Here is an 18,629-nt window from a genome sequence, read left to right on the forward strand (position 1 = left end):
AAGGTAGCGGGGCTAAAATTAGTACAACCTCTACTACCCAGGGTAGTAGACGCTGCAGCAGCAGCCTACTCCAGTGTACCTTACTGTCCTACTTGTGTGATCCTATCTACCTCACCAACATATATTTATAGTGCAGTGAATGCCCATGTGTACATCACCATTGCAACAGTGTACTTCACCATCCTATATGTGTGCTCTAGTGTACCTTTACACTTTATCTAGTCAGCTTTAAATCAGGCACGGGGAGGGGGGCACCAACATTAATCTTGCCTCCAGGCAACTGGGATGAACTTACGCCACTGGCTCAACGTGTCCATGCTCTGAAAGTAACTTATCCTGGACCTCTTATAAGAATTGATTTGGGGTCTAGATCTTGCTTTTATACAGAATTAGCCTTAAACTTACCATCGGCAATCTTTATGCCCCACACTTTAATAAACTTATCTAAACCTTATAAAACTTAACACTAAAATAACGAGACAGGCACAAGTGCTGGCGTTTCAATATGAATGTCAAATTTATTGATTGACAACTATATATATTGATCTATAAAAGGGGTGGCGGCCCTAAAGAACGGTCATAGAGAAAAAGAGGGGTAAGATCACATCACGCCGTTCACACATCGTTGGTGTTCAACTTTCCCCTCGCATCCCACCTGTGCGGATGGTGTAGCCCATCCCCTGTCCAAGGGGCATGGGCTAGTGACGTATCAATGTTGGGAGAGCGCACCCCACTATCCTCAAACGATTTCCATTTGAATAAGGACCGTTCTTTACCGCCGCCAAGAAGATAGAAAAATAGGGAGGGAGGGAAAACCGGACCAGAGAGGCAGATCACCTGACTTCCTGGCTATTCCTAACTATAGGAACTCCTCCCCTGCTCCCTTATTGGCTAATACTGATCATCATAGCCCCTAGCAAACCACACAACCTGAAGTGCAGGCAGCTCAGAATCCTTCGGTAGTTTATGTCACCTCAAGCTAAAGCCCCGTACACACGGGGGAGATATATTGCTCAGTTTCTCCTGTTCATCAGCGACCAGAGATGGTCCCTGATGAAAAAGAAACTGCCGGGGGGAGCCCGGCAGTGGTAATCAGCTGGTCGCAGGAGCATGTTCCTGCGACCAGCGATCACCACAGGGGCAAAAATGGGAGCGCGCACCCAGCGATATATCGCCGGTGCACACTCCCATAGCGGGCAATATGGTAGCTCAGCGACCATATTTCCCGCGATTTTGCACAAAATCGCCCCCGTGTGTACGCACCTTTAGTCAGCCTTCGGTTTTGTTTTGTGTAAGAGTTTAGCTATTAAGGACTTTATATGCGCTGCCGATGTTTGCGTAGCTGAGCATTTATCGGTAGACGTGCGCGCGTGCTGAGGTGCTCTATCGATGCCGCCTGCAATCTGCAGCAATGATATAATGGATTATTGGAGGGCACCAAACTGGTTTCTTGTCTAGGGGCCCATGAGGTTTAATCCATCTCTGCTTCTGACAAAAAATATTGTCATTTTTCACACAACCTGTAACATGGCAGTTTGGAGCTGAGCGGCTGGTACTTTATCTCTCTCCACTTTATCGTTCTCAAAGCTTAGTACATCTGCTCCCATGTGCCCTCCTGCAGTCTCTTTCTCTGAGACATCTGACTGACTGCTTTCATTTTGGGCTCTCGCTGAAAGTGAAAGTATTACCGTCAGCTTCCTGTGTTTTGCCATTCATTTCCCCTGGTGATAATGTGTGTAAGGGCAAGCTGCCATCAGCCCGACATACAGGGTGTGTGAGACGGGGAAAGGACAGCTCGGTAGCAGGGAGAGTGCGGGAGCAGCACGGCCAGGAGACAGGATGAGGAGACCGCTGATATATCTCGCACTGCTGCTGATCCCAGTAACTGCAGGTAACTCTCTCACCACCAGACATGCCTCCTCCTGATTGCTATGGCAGTCTCACTTCATAGATACACAATACAATACAGATGTGTCCTCATACACTGTGCCTTTAGTTGCACCAAAATTGCTCCACTGCGCGCCAGGTCCCCGGCGACTCAACTGCACCAAGAGTCTGTTTCATTCAATGAGTCTTCTTCACACATATACAGCAATTGGAGGTGACGCTCCTCGGCTGGATTACACTCATCAATATGATGAGGGACATTTGTATATCAATGTGCGAATGAGTCTGTATCTGTACATGAAGCGATACCATGCAGCGGCTACCGCTTTATCTCACGCCCGGTTCCGCTGCACTGTTTATGGATTACTTTGCGGTGAAAGCTGCCGCTAAGCGCCTGCAGTACAATGCGAATAAGATGCATCATATAAAGTAGTGCGGAAGCAATGACAGCCGTGAGAGCAGTGAGAGCTGTGAGGGGGGGGGGTTGGATGGAGCAATGACAGCCGGGAGGGGGCAGTGAGAGCCGTGATGGAGCAATGACAGCTGTGAGGGGGGCAGTGAGAGCCGTGATGAAGCAATGACAGCCGCGAGGGGCAGTGAGAGCTGTGAGAGCCGTGATGGAGCAATGACAGCTGGGAGGGGGCAGTGAGAGCTGAGCGGGAGCAGGGAGAGCCATGAGGGGGCAGTGAGAGCTGTGAGTGGGCAGTGAGAGCAATGAGGAGGCAGTGAGAGTCGTGACGGAGCAGTGACAGCCGTGAGGGGGCAGTGAGAGCCGTGAGGGGGCAGTGAGAGCCGTGACGGGACAGTGAGAGCCGTGAGGGGGCAGTGAGAGCCATGACGGGACAGTGAGAGCCGTGAGGGGGCAGTGAGAGCCGTGAGGGGGCAGTGAGAGCCGTGAGGGGGCAGTGAGAGCCTTGAGGGGGCAGTGAGAGCCGTGAGGGGGCAGTGAGGGGGCAGTGAGAGCATGAGCGGGCAGTGAGAGCATGAGCGGGCAGTGAGAGCTGTGAGGGGGCAGTGAGAGCTGTGAGGGGGCAGTGTGAGCCATGACAGAGCAATGACAGCCGTGAGGGGGCAGTGAGAGCTGTGAGGGGGCAGTCAGTGAGCGCCAATAGGGGGCAGTGTGAGCCGTGACAGAGTAAAGACAGCCGTGAGGGGGCAGTGAGAGCTGTACGGGAGCAATGACATCCGTGAGGGGGCAGTGAGAGCTGTGCAGGAGCAATGACAGCCGTGAGGGGGCAGTGAGAGCCGTGATGGAGCAATGACAGCCGTGAGGGCAGTGGCGTAACTAGATACATGTGGGCCCCATAGAAAAAGTTTGTAAGGGTCCCTATTTATCACATAATGCTGAAAAATGTATACAGCACATGATACTTTGACAGGCAAAGTGGGCCCCTTTCAGCTCTGGGCCCCATAGCAGCTGCACCCCCCACAGAGCAGTGAGGGGGCAGTGAGAGCCGTGAGGGGCCAGTGAGAGCCGTGAGGGGGCAGTGAGAGCCCTGAGGGGTCAGTGAGAGCCGTGAGGGGCCAGTGAGAGCCGCGAGGGGCCAGTGAGAGCCGTGAGGGGGCAGTGAGAGCCGCGAGGGGGCAGTGAGAGCCGCGAGGGGGCAGTGAGAGCCGTGAGGGGGCAGTGAGAGCTGTGCAGGAGCAATGACGCTGTGAGGGGGCAATGGCTGCTATGAGGGGGCAGTGACACCTAGGTCGACATACTGCAAGGTCAACAGGGGTCTATGTCGACATGGGACAAGGTCGACAGGTCATTAGGTCAACATGGTCTAGGTCAGGCTTTCCCAACCACGGTCCTCAAGGCACACCAACAGTGCAGGTTTTGTAGATATCCAGGCTTGAGCACAGGTGACTTAATTAGTACCTGATTGATTCTGATTAAACCATCTGTGCTGAAGCCGGATATCACTAAAACCTGCACTGTTGGTGTGCCTTAAGGACCGTGGTTGGGAATGCCTGGTTTAGGTCGACAGTCAAAAGGTTGATATGGGGTTTTTCACTGTTCTTTGACCTAAATGTCGACACAGTTGACATGGACACAGGATTAAGTGCACTGCATCCCCTCACATGGCTCGCTGCACTCGTCATGCTTCGGGCACGGTGCCTCGCTATAATCGGCACACTATTTTATTCTCCCACCACCCCCTAGTGGATGGTAGGGCATGAAATACCACCTGTCGGCACACGTCGGCTCAAAAAACAGTGAAAAACCCCATGTTGACCTTTTGACTGTCGACCTAATGACCTGTCGACCTAGACCCCTGTCGACCTTGCAGTATGTCGACCTAGTGGTGTCGACCTAATGACTGTCGGCCATCTTTAGGTCGACCAACCGACCGTATCCCTTTTTAAAATGTGTCAGTGAGTAATGAGTAAATCTGTGCATCTGCTGAGTGCTCACTTGCCTACCTGACCCTCTCCATGAGGGAGACAATGTTCTGTTCCTGGACCTCCCTGGTAATGTAGGATTGCCAGCACCTGTGGTGACACCTTTCTTATCAATTACCCAGCTCAACCACAGGTGATGGCAATCCTACATTACCAGGGAGGTCCAGGAACAGAGCATTGTGTCCCTCATGGAGAGGGTCAGGTAGGCATGCAATATACCACATGTAACAGGGAAGGTGGCCCCTCTCAGCTCTGGGTCCAAAAGTGTATCTTAGTACAGTATCTTAGTGATTTTCAACCTTTTTACCTTGCGGCACACTAAAAAAGATTTTAAAATTGTGAAGGCACACCATGAGATCCCCACAGGGCAAAACACATAGGCTCCCACATGAAAAACACAAAACCGATTGGTCCCCATATAAAAAACAGTCACACTGGTCCCCACAGGTAACAAACATAAAATACATTGGCCCTTTACATTAAAAGAAGAGACCAGTAAATAACAGGTGGACTGGTGGTGACTGTAAACTGGTTTGGGCATCTCCAGATCTGGGGGCACACTTGAGAACAGCTCAGGGCACACTGTTGTGCCACTGCACAGTGGTTGAAAAACACTGCAGTATCTGATAGTCTTTCTGTCTATTGCAGAGGCGTTTCAGGTATTCTCTGAAGATAAGTCCTTGGTGGCAGCGGTGGAATCGGATGTGCTATTGTCCTGTACTGTCTCGCCGCCACTGAGCGCTGTGGGGCTGGAGGTGCGCTGGTTCCATGATCAGCCTCACACAGTAGCCTTCATGCTGAAAGACGGGCGTGAGGACCGGCAACAACAGAGCCCAGATTACCGCGGAAGAACTATCCTGGAGGCAGGGCCCGACAGCGGAAACTTGTCACTTATTCTGCGCAATGTCCGCCTCGCCGATGCCGGGAAATACCACTGCTTTGTGGAGGACATCGCCACTCAAGTTTATGAGGAAGCAATCCTGGACCTCAGTGTCGTGGGTCGGTCACAGCAAATCTCTTCCAAGATTTAGTATTCATAACATACTTGCCTACCTGACCCTCTCCATGAGGGAGATAATGCTCTGTTCCTGGACTTCCCTGGTAATGTATGATTGCCATCACCTGTGGTCAGCTACTGTAGGTAATTTATAAGAAAGGTGTCACCACAGGTGCTGGCAATCATACATTACCAGGGAAGTCCAGGAACAGAGCATTTTCTCCCTCATGGAGAGGGTCAGGTAGGCAAGTGTGCTTAACAGTCACCTTTCTCAGACCACCAGCTGGTGCACAGGTGTAGTCATTACTAACTGTCCCATTTCCCAGACCACCTAGCTGGTGCACAGGTGTAATCATTACTAACTTTAACATTTCCCAGACCCCCTAGCTGGTGCACAGGTGTAGTCATTACTAACTTTAACATTTCCCAGATCATCTAGCTCAGTGGTTCCCAACCCTGGTCCTCCAGTACCCCCAACAGTGCATGTTTTCCAGGTCACCCAGCAGGTGCAGTGATTATTCAGACACATTTTAAAAAGATCCACAGATGGAGCTAATTATGGGACTTGTTTCTGTGTGGAGAGCTGCAAAACATGCACGGTTGGGAGTACTTGAGGACAAGGGTTGGGAACCACTGATCTAGCTGTGAACAGCTGCAGTTATTACTAATTGTCACGATTCCCCGACCACCTAGCTGGTGCACAGGTGTAGTCATTACTAACTGTCACATTTCCCAGACCCCCTAGCTAGTGCACAGGTGTAGTCATTACTAATGGTCACATTTCCGAGACCACCTAGCTGGTGCACAGGTGCATTCATTACTAACTTTAATATTTCCGAGACCACCTAGCTGGTGCACAGCTGCAGTCATTACTAATTGTCACGATTACCAGACCACCTAGCTGGTGCACAGGTGCAGTTATTACTTACTGTAAAATTTCCCAGACCAACTAGCTGGAGCACAGGTGTAATAACTAACGGTCACATTTCCCAGACCACCCAGCTGGTGCACAGCTGTAGTCATTACTAATTGTCACATTTCCCTGACTCCCTAGCTGGTGCACAGGTGCAGTCATTACTGACTCACATTTTCCAGACCACCAGCTGGTGCACAGGTGCAGTCACTACTAATTGTCCCATTTCCCAGATCACCTAGCTGGAGCACAGCTGTAGTCATTACTAACTGTCACCATTCCCAGACCACCTAGCTGGTGCACAGGTGTAGTCATTACTATCCGTCCCATTCCCCAGACCACCTAGCTGGTGCACAGGTGTGGGCATTAATAACTGTTACATTTTCCCAGATCACCTTGCTAAAAAAGTCCGTAGAATCCCGAATCTTGCCACACATCAGTTATTATTCTCCCACATTTAAATGTACATTATTTTGAAATAATCCCTTTGGCCACACAATCGGCATGGCTACTCCCGCTATTGGCCATTCCTCTCCCTCATCCTTTCCCGGCAAACCCTTCAGCTTTCCTACAGTGACCCATCTTTGCTTCTCACTGTCACTATATCTCACAGGCTTGGGATCACCACCGCTCATAGCTGTTGGGCTGCATGACAGCGCTGTGGTTCTCTCCTGCTCCTCGTCTGGCTGGTTTCCAGAGCCCAGAATGGTCTGGAGAAGAAAGGATGGCGTCCTGGTGGCAGCGGATCCAGAGACCAAGAAGGACCCTGCAAATGGCCTCTACATTGTGCAGAGTAAGATTCTGCTGAACGAGTCCTCAGAAGACCAGGTCTACTGTGGACTGAGACATGCCGTGACCGGGAAGGAGACCGGTCTCTATGTCACAGTCTCAGGTGCGTCAAAGTCAACAGAAAAGAAAATGATCCACACATTACACAAACCATGATCAGCTGTAAAATGAGCCTTCTGTAAGAGGGTGAAAGGAGAGAGGCCGAACTGCTGCAGAACCCTGTAACACATCCAGGGGAAACTTACATTTTGTGGGTATCCCCGAAAAGGTAATAAATATACTGTACACCAGTATGGTAGTGCTGGAGGCAGGGAACAGATCCCCAGCGCTGGTGGTATATCTCACTGATGTATTAAGCTCGATGAAGTGATAAAGTGTCTGTTTTTTATCACCGGCCAATCAGCTCCTACCTGTCATGTTTCAAACCAAGCCTGTAACTTCACAGTCAGGAGCTGATTGGCCGGTGATAAAAAACAGACAGTTTATCACTTCACCAAGCTTAATAAATCTACCCCTGATTGTATTACTCTATATCAGGGATGAGGAACCTTCGGCCCTCCAGATGTTAAACTACACATCCCAGCATGCCCTGCAACAGTTTTGGCATGGCCAAATAGCAAAACTGTACCAGGGCATGCTGGGATGTATAGTTCAACAACAGCTGGAGGGCGGACGTTTCCCCATCCCTGCTGTATATGGAACAAACCTCCGGAAACACAACATCCTGCATGCAGTGGGTCACAACGGTCGTATAAACACTAAAACACTGTTACTTCGCTTTTCTTTTGTTTTTTTCGACATGCATTAGGTCGACGTGTTCAAAAATTCGACACAATAAAAAGGTTGACATGCATTTTTCACTTTTTGGTGTGACACTGACACCGTATAGGTTTCCCGTGGGGGTTTGAGAATGTCAGTTAGGAGCTGATAGCCTGGTTGTTTTATCACTCTCCACTTTATCACTGTTTGACGCTTGATGCATCTGGCCCTCTGTGTCCCAGTGATGGTCTCTCTCTGTCTTGTCCACAACACGCAGACGCCATGTTTCCTCGGACCTCCGCCTGGGCTGTCGCTTTGTGGCTGCTGCTGGGTGTCATCATCATCGCCTCCCCGGTGCTGGCCTGGTGCTTCATCTCAAAACGGAAGGAGAAAGGTAGTGTGTGCGGGAGGGTTATGGTATAAACGGTCGATGCCGTCTAAGTCGACAGTCTGTCGATACCAAAAGGTTGACATGCACAAGATTGACAAAGGACACAAGCAGAATGTTGGCAATGATCAACACATTAAAAGGTTGACATTTCGATAGACTGCACATGCGTATGGTCTTTAGTATGCCTGCGATAAAATACTGCACATTTTTTTTTATTGATGGCCGTACGTAAGTTGATTGACAGTAAGCCGGTGTCTGGGAGTGGTGGCCGACTGTTTTCTGGGAGTGTCAGAGGAAATGTAGGTGTGTCCAGGTGCGACGTCACGTCTGGCCCCGATCAGCCTGATTCTATTGCAGCCGCTGAGTAATTCTTGGGCTACGCACAGACTGCACACACTGGGGAATCATTACATGGTGAGCGGCTGTTATCTGGGAGTGTCAGGGATAATACAGGCGTGGCCAGGTGTGTGAGGGGAAGTCATGTGATGTCAGCTCCGCCCCCGATCAGCCTGATCCTATCACAGCCGCTGAGTAAGTCCTGGGCTACGCACAGACTGCATACACTGGGGAATCATTCAATGGCGAGCGACTTGTGAATGGCTTTGCAGCTTATGACAGCGTTGCACCGGGCGGGATTTCTGTCTGGGTAACGATTACCTGATTGCAGCAAGTAGCAGAGAAGTGATCCGGTCACAATAGTCCCCGTACATTTTTGAAGTGCCCTCTTTTTATTGCCATCAATTTATCTCCTTGCTTGTTGTTATTCCTTTGTCAGCCACATTGGTTTCCAATATATTATTATACGGGCTCCCCGGAGGAATACATTGGTGTGTGTGGAATATTGATTTATATGACCAGTTGGGTCTTTCTGAAGAGGACGCGGTCCCCGCATAGCAATGAGCGCAGCATGAGTAATTACTAATAAGCCTTCTCAGAATTAATTGGTTTTGTTTTTTTGTGATATCAGCAAAGTGTTCAACCTTCTATCTTAAACAAAAGGAGACAACGCTGTCGCCTGTATCAGCCAAGTTCCTCTATATATCAGTATATACTCTGACTCCAAAATCAAGTAATGTCAGTGAAAGCACTAGGCTGTATGACCCAGCTGATGTGGGAAAGGAAGTGGGTGCGACCGTCAGAGGTAGCGCTGCCCTGCGCAGTGGGTGATGGTAGGAACCATCGATGATAAGGCGTGAGGCACCTGAATTTGGGTAAAAAAAAGTCATACTTAATTATAATGGCTGCTTGTAGAGGGCAGTTGCCAGTCCAGAGAAGACCACAGCACCAAGACCCAGCAGACAACGAGGTGCAGTTACCAGTTTGTTCATTTGTATTTCTGTTTTTGTCATTGCAGTGATGCAGCTGAAGAGAAAGGACGACTGTATAGGTGAGTGTGTCTGTGTCGCTTTACGTGGCTCCGCTCCTTTGTAGCACTGGTTATCCAGAAATCCATCCTGAGTCACCGGCCCAATGGCTGACAGTAACACAAACATAACACCCAACAAGCCTTCTATACAGGCAATCTGGTTATCTTCCATACTGTAGTCCCACATACTTAACCCATTTCATGTTGACATATTAAGGGCCTAGGTGTACGTCCTCTAAGACACCATTCCCAGAACAACGAAACCCAGTTATCCCACTTGATCTGCTAATTATATATTTACCAAGCTTACATTCTTTTAATTGGCAGTTATCCGTGACCCGTGGGAGCAAATTGCTTCACTGTGTTCACGTTCTGGAGCTCTGTCCACAGAACTTCACATTTAAATGATTAAAGTTATAATGACCAGCTTGATGCATATGATCAATTGTGCTGCAACCAATCAGCTACCAACTCCAATGTGTTTGAAAAATGACAGTCAGGCTCCCATCGTAGAGCGAGTATTCGGGTGGGGTGGTGTTTACCTGCTCGCCTAGCGCACACGTCTGAATTACCCCCGGTGACAGTCCTGATTTCTGGTGCCCACACAGGGAGTGGCCTAGGCGGACGCTGGCCTGGCTCGCTCACAGTTATGCAGATATATTATATTACGCAATGCCGGCACTGGCCTCATTGCCGCCGGATGGTGACGGGTTTGTTGTTCTAGCTAAGCTGCAGAATTGCAGTGCAATAAATTAACCTCGCCAGTAATCCCAGTGTCTGCCCCCAGTCCTGGCACAGTGCAGAGTACACCTTAGTGCTTCTGTTCTGACACACCTGATATAACATAATAAAAATGGATGATCTTAATGTTCCATATACACAAGTGCGGTCACCAACGCGTACCCGCTCAGGATGCTGATTGCTGCGCCACGCTCTTACCTTCTAGTGCCAATCCCTGTACCCACTACTGTGCTCTATACCAGCGCTGGGCAGCACAAGAGGAGCTCAGGGACAGATGTCGGGCGATCACACAAAGACGTCTGCCGCATTGTTCCGCAGGGGAAGCGGTTGCATCTTCTGGCTCCTGATAGGTGTTCTAGAACTCCTCTTCCTGTGACTGTTTCCCTCCTGCACCCTGATATATTATGTGTCTCTACCATGTCCCCCTTTCCCTGCTCTGCGACAAACTATACATATTAACACACTGTACAATTTTTTGGACCTATTTAGTTCATTTTGGCCCCTGTGAACAGTGTGTATGTGGCGAACGACGAATGATGGTGCGCATAGCCACCAGTTGTTCATCAGCTGTGCATGCAGCTCAATTTGGATATCTTAATAAATATGCAAAAAACTGTAGCTAGATCGTTCGTCTTTCATCAACATCTTTTCCAGGACACTGGGTTAAAGGGAAACTGGTAATCAGCGTCTTTCATTGTACACACTGAAAGATATGTTGACCAATATCGTTAAAATGAATGAAATTGGTCAAAAAAATTGTACAGTGTGTATGCACCTTAAGTGTCCACATCCATTCGCATGCCAGTGGGCGGCTGGGGGCGGGTGGTGTTTGCTCGCTTACTTGCTTAGCACGCGGACCTGTTCAGACCCATGGTCTCCAGAACTGGATACAGGGGGGATGTCAAACACATCCAATTTTTGATTTCTTGGGCCGACCCACTGGGATCGCGAGAAATTGACCCACATCAGACTTGTGTACGAGCACCTTTACTCAGCGCTGCGGAGGCGTGGCTAGAAGGAGGATGCTGATGAACGTCAGTGGCCTTCTCAACGCTCAGAGAATGCCTGCTTTTTATGGGGTCCTTGCAATGGCTAGCACTGGGTTACCGCCCCCCAATAGTCATAGGGTGTCAAATAGTTGCAGCCTTTGCGTGGTCCGTTCATACAGACTGCACACACCATACCATGCGCATACACAGTCATCCTGCGAATTCGCAGCCGAGCGTGCAGGCCTGAATCAGGCCTCATGTCTGTCAGCCCGGTAATAGAACACTACTGGATTATATACTATACATATACAGGCCAATAAGTGAGATGACGCTGTGTATGCAGTATTGTAGGTAATAGGCACACAGCCGACTGTGCCGGCCTGAATCAGGCCCCATGTCTGTCATCCTGGTAATGACGCTGTGTACGCGGTATTGTAGGTAATAGGCACACAGCCGAGCATGCAGGCCTGAATCAGGCTCCATGTCTGTCATCCTGGTAATGACGCTGTGTACGCGGTATTGTAGGTAATAGGCACACAGCCGACCATGCAGGCCTGAATCAGGCTCCATGTCTGTCAGCCTGGTAATGACGCTGTGTATGTGGAATTGTAGGTAATAGGCACACAGCCGAGCGTGCAGGCCTGAATCAGGCCCCATGTCTGTCAGCCTGGTAATGACGCTGTGTACGCGGTATTGTAGGTAACAGGACACAGCCGAGCGTACAGGCCTGAATCAGGCCCCATGTCTGTCAGCCTGGTAATGACGCTGTGTACGCGGTATTGTAGGTTATAGGCACACAGCCGAGCGTGCAGGCCTGAATCAGGCTCCATGTCTGTCAGCCTGGTAATGACGCGGTATTGTAGGTAACAGGACACAGCCGAGCGTACAGGCCTGAATCAGGCCCCATGTCTGTCAGCCTGGTAATGACGCTGTGTACGCGGTATTGTAGGTTATAGGCACACAGCCGAGCGTGCAGGCCTGAATCAGGCCCCATGTCTGTCAGCCTGGTAATGACGCTGTGTACGCGGTATTGTAGGCACACAGGACACAGCCGAGCGTGCAGGCCTGAATCAGGCTCCATGTCTGTCAGCCTGGTAATGACGCTGTGTACGCGGTATTGTAGGTAACAGGACACATCCGTCTTTTCATTTTGCACTAAACCTTTTCTACTTTATGCATTTTTTATCTGTGTTCATTTCCTCAATTCATATAAGAACCTTCATCTGCTGACATTTGTGCAGTGCACCCAGTAAAGGGCAGGCATTAAATATTAATGGTGTGCGGCCCTGGATGTTCTCCAATAATAGGCCTCATGCGTTCTGCTTTCCCTCCCATTACTGATTTATGAGGTAAAGGCGCAGCCCCCCTGTACCCACTGGGAAATGGACACACTGGGGGGAGGGGGTGATATGACCTTGTCACTCCCAGCTACTGCCATCATAACTACACTAACAGCGTGGCCCAGGACTTTATCTCTCTCTTCCAGGCTGTATTTGGTAAATGAGTTAGGGGCTGGTTGGCTGGGACTTTATCACTTACCAATGCTTAGTATATCTCTTTTCTGGGGGTCTAATTCACACCTGTTTGTTAGGCTGCGTATAATGAAACTCCGCCCCCCCCCCCCCCCCCACCGCGTGAATCCCCCCATGATGTGTATGCTTACACAGCCTCTCGCATGTGGCCGCAGGAGGGAAAAATCACGACCATCCAAAAGGGGACCCCGAGGAAGCACCGACCCACCTGCGTTCCCAGGAGACCGCCCAGCATTTTCATGGGTACGCTGCTAGCTCTCCTGCTGCAGGCCCCGCCCCCTCACCCCTCCCCTACCTGTGCAAAGTGTGATACTCGCCGAAGGCGTTCGCACAGGGGTCTGCACATACGCATATTGGTACATGCGCAAACCCGCACATTGAGAAACAGGGCCGAATCAGGCCCTGAGCCACAAGTACTGCCTGCATCTGTTGCACTCCGGGATCTGTGTCTGGGATCTGTGTCTGGGATCTGTGTCTGGGATCTGTGTCTGGGATCTGTGTCTGGGATCTGTGTCTGGGATCTGTGTCTGGGATCTGTGTCTGGGATCTGTGTCCGGGATCTGTTTCTCTGATCTGTGTCCGGGATCTGTGTCTGATATGTTTTTGTGTTCTATTTGCAGAGCACCTGAGACGTGAGATCGGTGAGTGCACCACTGATATAACATACGGTTATTGTAGGATGGGGATTGTGAAGATGTAACTTGTTATTGAAAACCCCCAATCTCTGATCAGCACGGATCAATGAGAATAGCTGGGCTCTCCCAGAATATACTGACTATTGGCTAACGATACCTCTGCCTTCATACCTCCCCCTGCCTGCATACCACCCCTGCCTGCATACCTCAACCTGCCTGCACACCCCCACCCCCTGCCTGCACACCCGCCTGCACCCCACCCCCTGCCTGCATACCCCACCCCGCCGGCACACCTCCCCCCGCCGGCACACCTCCCCCCGCCGGCACACCTCCCCCCGCCGGCACACCGCCTCCCGCCGGCACACCGCCTCCCGCCTTCACACCGCCCCCTGCCTGCACACCATCTCCTGTCTCCACACCGCCTCCTGCCTTCACACCGCCCCCTGCCTGCACACCGCCCCCTGCCTGCACACCGCCCCCTGCCTGCACACCGCCCCCTGCCTGCACACCGCCCCCTGCCTGCACACCGCCCCCTGCCTCCACACCACCTCATGTCTGCACACCACCTCATGTCTGCACACCACCTCATGTCTGCACACCACCTCATGTCTGCACACCACCTCATGTCTGCACACCACCTCCTGCCTCCACACCACCTGTCTGTACACCACCGCTTGTAATTGAAATAGCTTTAAAAAATTTCCAGATATCCAGCAAAAATATGCCCCTAACCCAATTGTGAGATGCTAGACCTCATGTACGTGATAATACCACAAACTTCACTTAATTACTGTATTTGTCTTTCTGTCTAGAATGGAGGACAGTCTCCGTAAGAAAAGGTTTGTATATAATGATGCGTCTATGAAATATCGTCCTTTCCCTATATGATTCTTTCATTCTCTCATTGCGGCTGTAGCTGTGTAGCGCCTGTTGTGCGTATTGATCTGTTGTGGTGGTCAGCCCGCTCTAGGACCCCATACCAGACATCCCCCACTTATTATCTGTGCCTTGTCTCCTCTGTTTAATGACCATTATATGTTACTCACAGAATCCATGTTGTTCGATCCTCGCACCGCTTACGGCGGCCTACTCGTCTCCCCGGACTGCCACCACATCACCACCAGCAACGTGACTCATCAAGTGGCTCAATTGCCGGAGAGGTTTGACACGGAGCCTTGCGTACTTACCCAAGCCGCCTTCTCCTCGGGCACCCACTACTGGAAGACCGCAATCCTGGAGCAGAACGGCAACTTCTGGGCAGTCGGGATATCCAATGAGTCAGTGAGGCGGAAAGGGGGCCAGCGCGAGAGCCCCGAATCTGGAATATGGGCCATCAGGGCAACGGATGAGGGCTATGTCGCTATGTCTACCAATCCTGAACCCATCCCATTTCCGCAGTACCCAGTGCAAGGCGAGCCCGGATTACTGGAGTACAATGGAGCCTATGAATCTAGGCGAATAGGAAGAGTGGGGACATTATTAGACTACGACAACGGAACGGTCTCATTTTACAACGTGGACAACTACGATCGCCTCTACACCTTCACCCATAGGTTCTTGGAGCCGGTTAATGGATTTTATTATGTAGGTCCTGGGATCTCTTTCACATTAAGTTTGTGATACCAGGAGGACGGGAGCAGTGCCAGCTGCTGTAGCGGACGCATTATTGCCCAGGCCCATGCGGAACTCCTGTACGGTGCAGGGACACTTCCTATCAGAGGGTCTTACTCATTGGGTCTGCATTGCACCCACAAGCTGTTGCTTAATCATCTTTTGTCACGCCTGCGGCTTTACAACATTATCCCTACAAAGGGCACCATCCGTGCATATCTGTGCAAGGACTGAGACATGGACGTGCAAAAATATAGATGCTGCTTTACTGTCTGGTGAGATAGTACGGTGTCGGCAAAGAGCTGGTGAGATATTACAGTGTCGGCAAAGAGCTGGTGAGATATTATGTTGTTGGTAATGAGCTTGGGAGATAATTCAGTGTTGGCAAAGAGCTGGTGAGATAATACGTGTCGGCAAAGAGCTGGTGAGATAAAACTGTGTATGCAAAAATCTGGAGATATAGCACAGGGCTGATGGTGAGGTAGACATATAGCACGGGGCCGGCAGTCATGTGGACATATAGCACGGGGCCGGCAGTCAGGTGGACATATAGCACGGGGCCGGCAGTCAGGTGGACATATAGCACGGGGCCGGCAGTCAGGTGGACATATAGCACGGGGCCGGCAGTCAGGTGGACATATAGCACGGGGCCGGCAGTCAGGTGGACATATAGCACAGGGCCGGCAGTCAGGTGGAGATATACAGTAGCACGGGCCCGGCAGTGAGGTGGATATAGCACGGGCCGGCAGTGAGGTGGAGATATAGCACGGGTACTGGAGTGAGGTGGAGATACAGCACAGGCCCGGCAGTGAGGTGGAGATATAGCATGGGTACTGGAGTAAGGTGGAGATATAGCACGGGCCCGGCAGTGTTGTGGAGATATAGCACGGGTACTGTAGTCCAGTGAGGTGGAGATATAGCACGGGTACTGGAGAGAGGTGGAGATATAGCAGGGGCCGTCAGTGAGGTGGAGATATAGCATGGGCAGGCAGTGAGGTGGAGATATAGCACGGGTACTGGAGTGAGGTGGAGCTATAGCACGGGCCGGCAGTGAGGTGGAGATATAGCACGGGTACTGGAGTGAGGTGGAGATATAGCACAGGCCGGCAGTGAGGTGGCAATATTGCATGGGGGCATCAGTGAGGTGGCGATATAGCACGGGGCTGGCAGTGAGGTGGCGATATAGCACGAGGCCGGCAGTGAGGTGGCGATACAGCATGGGGGCATCAGATAGGTGACGAAATAGCACAAGGCCGGTAGTGAGGTGGCGATACAGCATGGGGGCATTAGTGAGGTGGTGTTATAGCACGAGGCCGGTAGTGAGGTGGCGATACAGCATGGGGGCATTAGTGAGGTGGTGTTATAGCACGAGGCCGGTAGTGAGGTGGTGATATAGCACGGAGGTATCACTGAGGTGGTGATATAGCATGGGGGTATCAGTGAGGTGGAGATATAGCACGGGTACTGGATTGAGGTGGAGATATAGCACAGGCCGGCAGTGAGGTCGCAATATAGCATGGGGGTATCAGTGAGGTGGAGATATAGCACGGGTACTGGAGTGAGGTGGCGATATAGCACAGGGCCGGCAGTGAGGTGGCGATATAGCACGAGGCCGGCAGTGAGGTGGCGATATAGCATGGGGGCATCAGTGAGGTGGCGATATAGCACGGGGCATCAGTGAGGTGGCGATATAGCATGAGGCCGGCAGTGAGGTAGCGATATAGCACGGGGGCATCAGTGAGGTGGCGATATAGCATGAGGCCGGCAGTGAGGTGGCGATATAGCACGTGGCCGGCAGTGAGGTGGCGATATAGCACGTGGCCGGCAGTGAGGTGGCGATATAGCACGAGGCCGGCAGTGAGGTGGCGATATAGCACGTGGCCGGCAGTGAGGTGGCGATATAGCACGGGGGCATCAGTGAGGTGGCGATATAGCACGGGGCCGGCAGTGAGGTGGCGATATAGCACGGGGCCGGCAGTGAGGTGGCGATATAGCACGGGGCCGGCAGTGAGGTGGCGATATAGCACGGGGCCGGCAGTGAGGTGGCGATATAGCACGGGGCCGGCAGGGAGGTGGCGATATAGCACGGGGCCGGCAGTGAGGTGGCGCTATAGCACGGGGCTGGCAGTGAGGTGGCGGTATAGCACGGGGCCGGCAGTGAGGTGGCGGTATAGCACGGGGCCGGCAGTGAGGTGGCGATATAGCACGGGGCCGGCAGTGTGGTGGCGCTATAGCACGGGGCTGGCAGTGAGGTGGCGCTATAGCACGGGGCCGGCAGTGAGGTGGCGCTATAGCACGGGGCCGGCAGTGAGGTGGCGATATAGCACGGGGCCGGCAGTGAGGTGGCGATATAGCACGGGGCCGGCAGTGAGGTGGCGATATAGCACGGGGCCGGCAGTGAGGTGGCGGTATAGCACGGGGCCGGCAGTGAGGTGGCGATATAGCACGGGGCCGGCAGTGAGGTGGCGATATAGCACGGGGCCGGCAGTGAGGTGGCGATATAGCACGGGGCCGGCAGTGAGGTGGCGATATAGCACGGGGCCGGCAGTGAGGTGGCGATATAGCACGGGGCCGGCAGTGAGGTGGCGATATAGCACGGGGCCGGCAGTGAGGTGGCGATATAGCACGGGGCAGGCAGTCAGCTGGTGTAAAGTGATGCGTTTCCCAGCAGTGGAACAATACATACAATATGGTACAGTATGTACAGATGGAGCCGGCCTAGTCTTTGCAGGGGCTGGCGAAAGTATCGCCAGCCCCCGACAGCGGCCAGCTCCTGCCAGGGGCACGTGCGCATGAGACGCTCGTGCGCCCCATGGCAACGGAGCTTGCTCCGGGTCCCCGTCGTCGGTCCCCCCCCCCCTTCCCCCGAACACTGCCCGTCTCCCTGAAACGGAGACGCTGCCCAGCCTCTGTGATATTGGGATGGGCGTGCACAGCACTGTACACACCGCCTGCTATACTCCACCACAGGTTACACACAAACAGAAGCAACTATCGAGTTCCAGCAGCGAACCACAGAAATGTCACTTCTGTGATTGGACACAAATATCTCCCATCCTCCTGTCTGTCTGTATTACTAGTCGCCCCCATCACCACCCGGTGCCGAAATGGTTACACATCCCCTCACCTGACAGCCTGCCGCATCCCCAGTCTCTGCAGCTCCTGATCCAGCAGTCAGAACGGATTTATCCAGCACAATAAATAATTCAGGGAGCCAGCGGGGGGCCACGTACCAAGCTGAGAACCGCTCTTATACAGGGATAGCCAATGTTATATACATATATATATATATTATTAGTTATGATTCTTTATTGGGTAATGTCATTTGGATGTTATTATGGATACAGTCATTGCAAAAACCTAATAAAAGCAATCACACAGAATGCAATGATGATGGACTATATTATAAACTAGCTGACCCGTCCGGCGCTGCCCGGGAAAACCTTGGAGGCTTTTTAATTTCCAAAATTGCTGTAAAATTTCATCTTATGCTGTGCCAATGACTTAAGTCATTTTTTAATGCCTCCACCATAATGTTAGAATGTGTTTGCACTGATACTAAGGGCCTTATTCTAGTTCACTCTTTCTGACAAAATCCTTCTTAGATGGACAAAACCATGTGCACTGC

General features: G+C 51.6%; 1 protein-coding gene across 5 annotated transcripts; it reads left to right on the top strand.

Annotated features, from left to right (window-relative positions):
• The first annotated feature begins 1,477 nt into the window (after positions 1-1,477).
• Positions 1,478-18,370, top strand: LOC146036324 (butyrophilin subfamily 1 member A1-like). Of its 5 annotated transcripts, none has more exons than XR_014460800.1 (9): positions 1,478-1,891; positions 4,927-5,277; positions 6,802-7,080; positions 8,014-8,130; positions 9,482-9,514; positions 13,376-13,396; positions 14,203-14,229; positions 14,439-15,909; positions 17,104-18,370. XR_014460800.1 is itself a non-coding variant. In XM_083160271.1 (8 exons), exons 1-8 carry the CDS (start codon positions 1,840-1,842, stop codon positions 15,008-15,010), a joined length of 1,452 nt encoding a protein of 483 aa, XP_083016397.1. In that variant the 5' UTR covers positions 1,478-1,839; the 3' UTR covers positions 15,011-16,827. The 5 variants fall into 5 exon arrangements, 1 of the variants encoding a protein (XP_083016397.1); XR_014460797.1 differs by lacking the exon at positions 17,104-18,370 and adding an exon at positions 16,493-16,827 and having other exon boundaries at positions 14,439-16,462; XR_014460799.1 differs by lacking the exon at positions 17,104-18,370 and adding an exon at positions 16,621-16,827 and having other exon boundaries at positions 14,439-16,415.
• Positions 18,371-18,629: the final 259 nt, after the last annotated feature.

The sequence above is a fragment of the Crinia signifera genome, chromosome 9 (genome assembly GCF_055691185.1).
Source record: "Crinia signifera chromosome 9, ASM5569118v1, whole genome shotgun sequence".
In the NCBI taxonomy this organism is placed as follows: Eukaryota; Metazoa; Chordata; class Amphibia; order Anura; family Myobatrachidae; genus Crinia; species Crinia signifera.

Excerpts from the sequence above, each read along its gene's own strand:
- LOC146036324 (XM_083160271.1), top strand. The coding sequence starts at position 1,840 with ATGAGGAGACCGCTGATATATCTCGCACTGCTGCTGATCCCAGTAACT. Across the intron at positions 7,081-8,013 it reads TCTCTATGTCACAGTCTCAG|ACGCCATGTTTCCTCGGACC; the intron begins GTGCGTCAAAGT and ends CACAACACGCAG. Across the intron at positions 9,515-13,375 it reads GAGAAAGGACGACTGTATAG|AGCACCTGAGACGTGAGATC; the intron begins GTGAGTGTGTCT and ends TTCTATTTGCAG.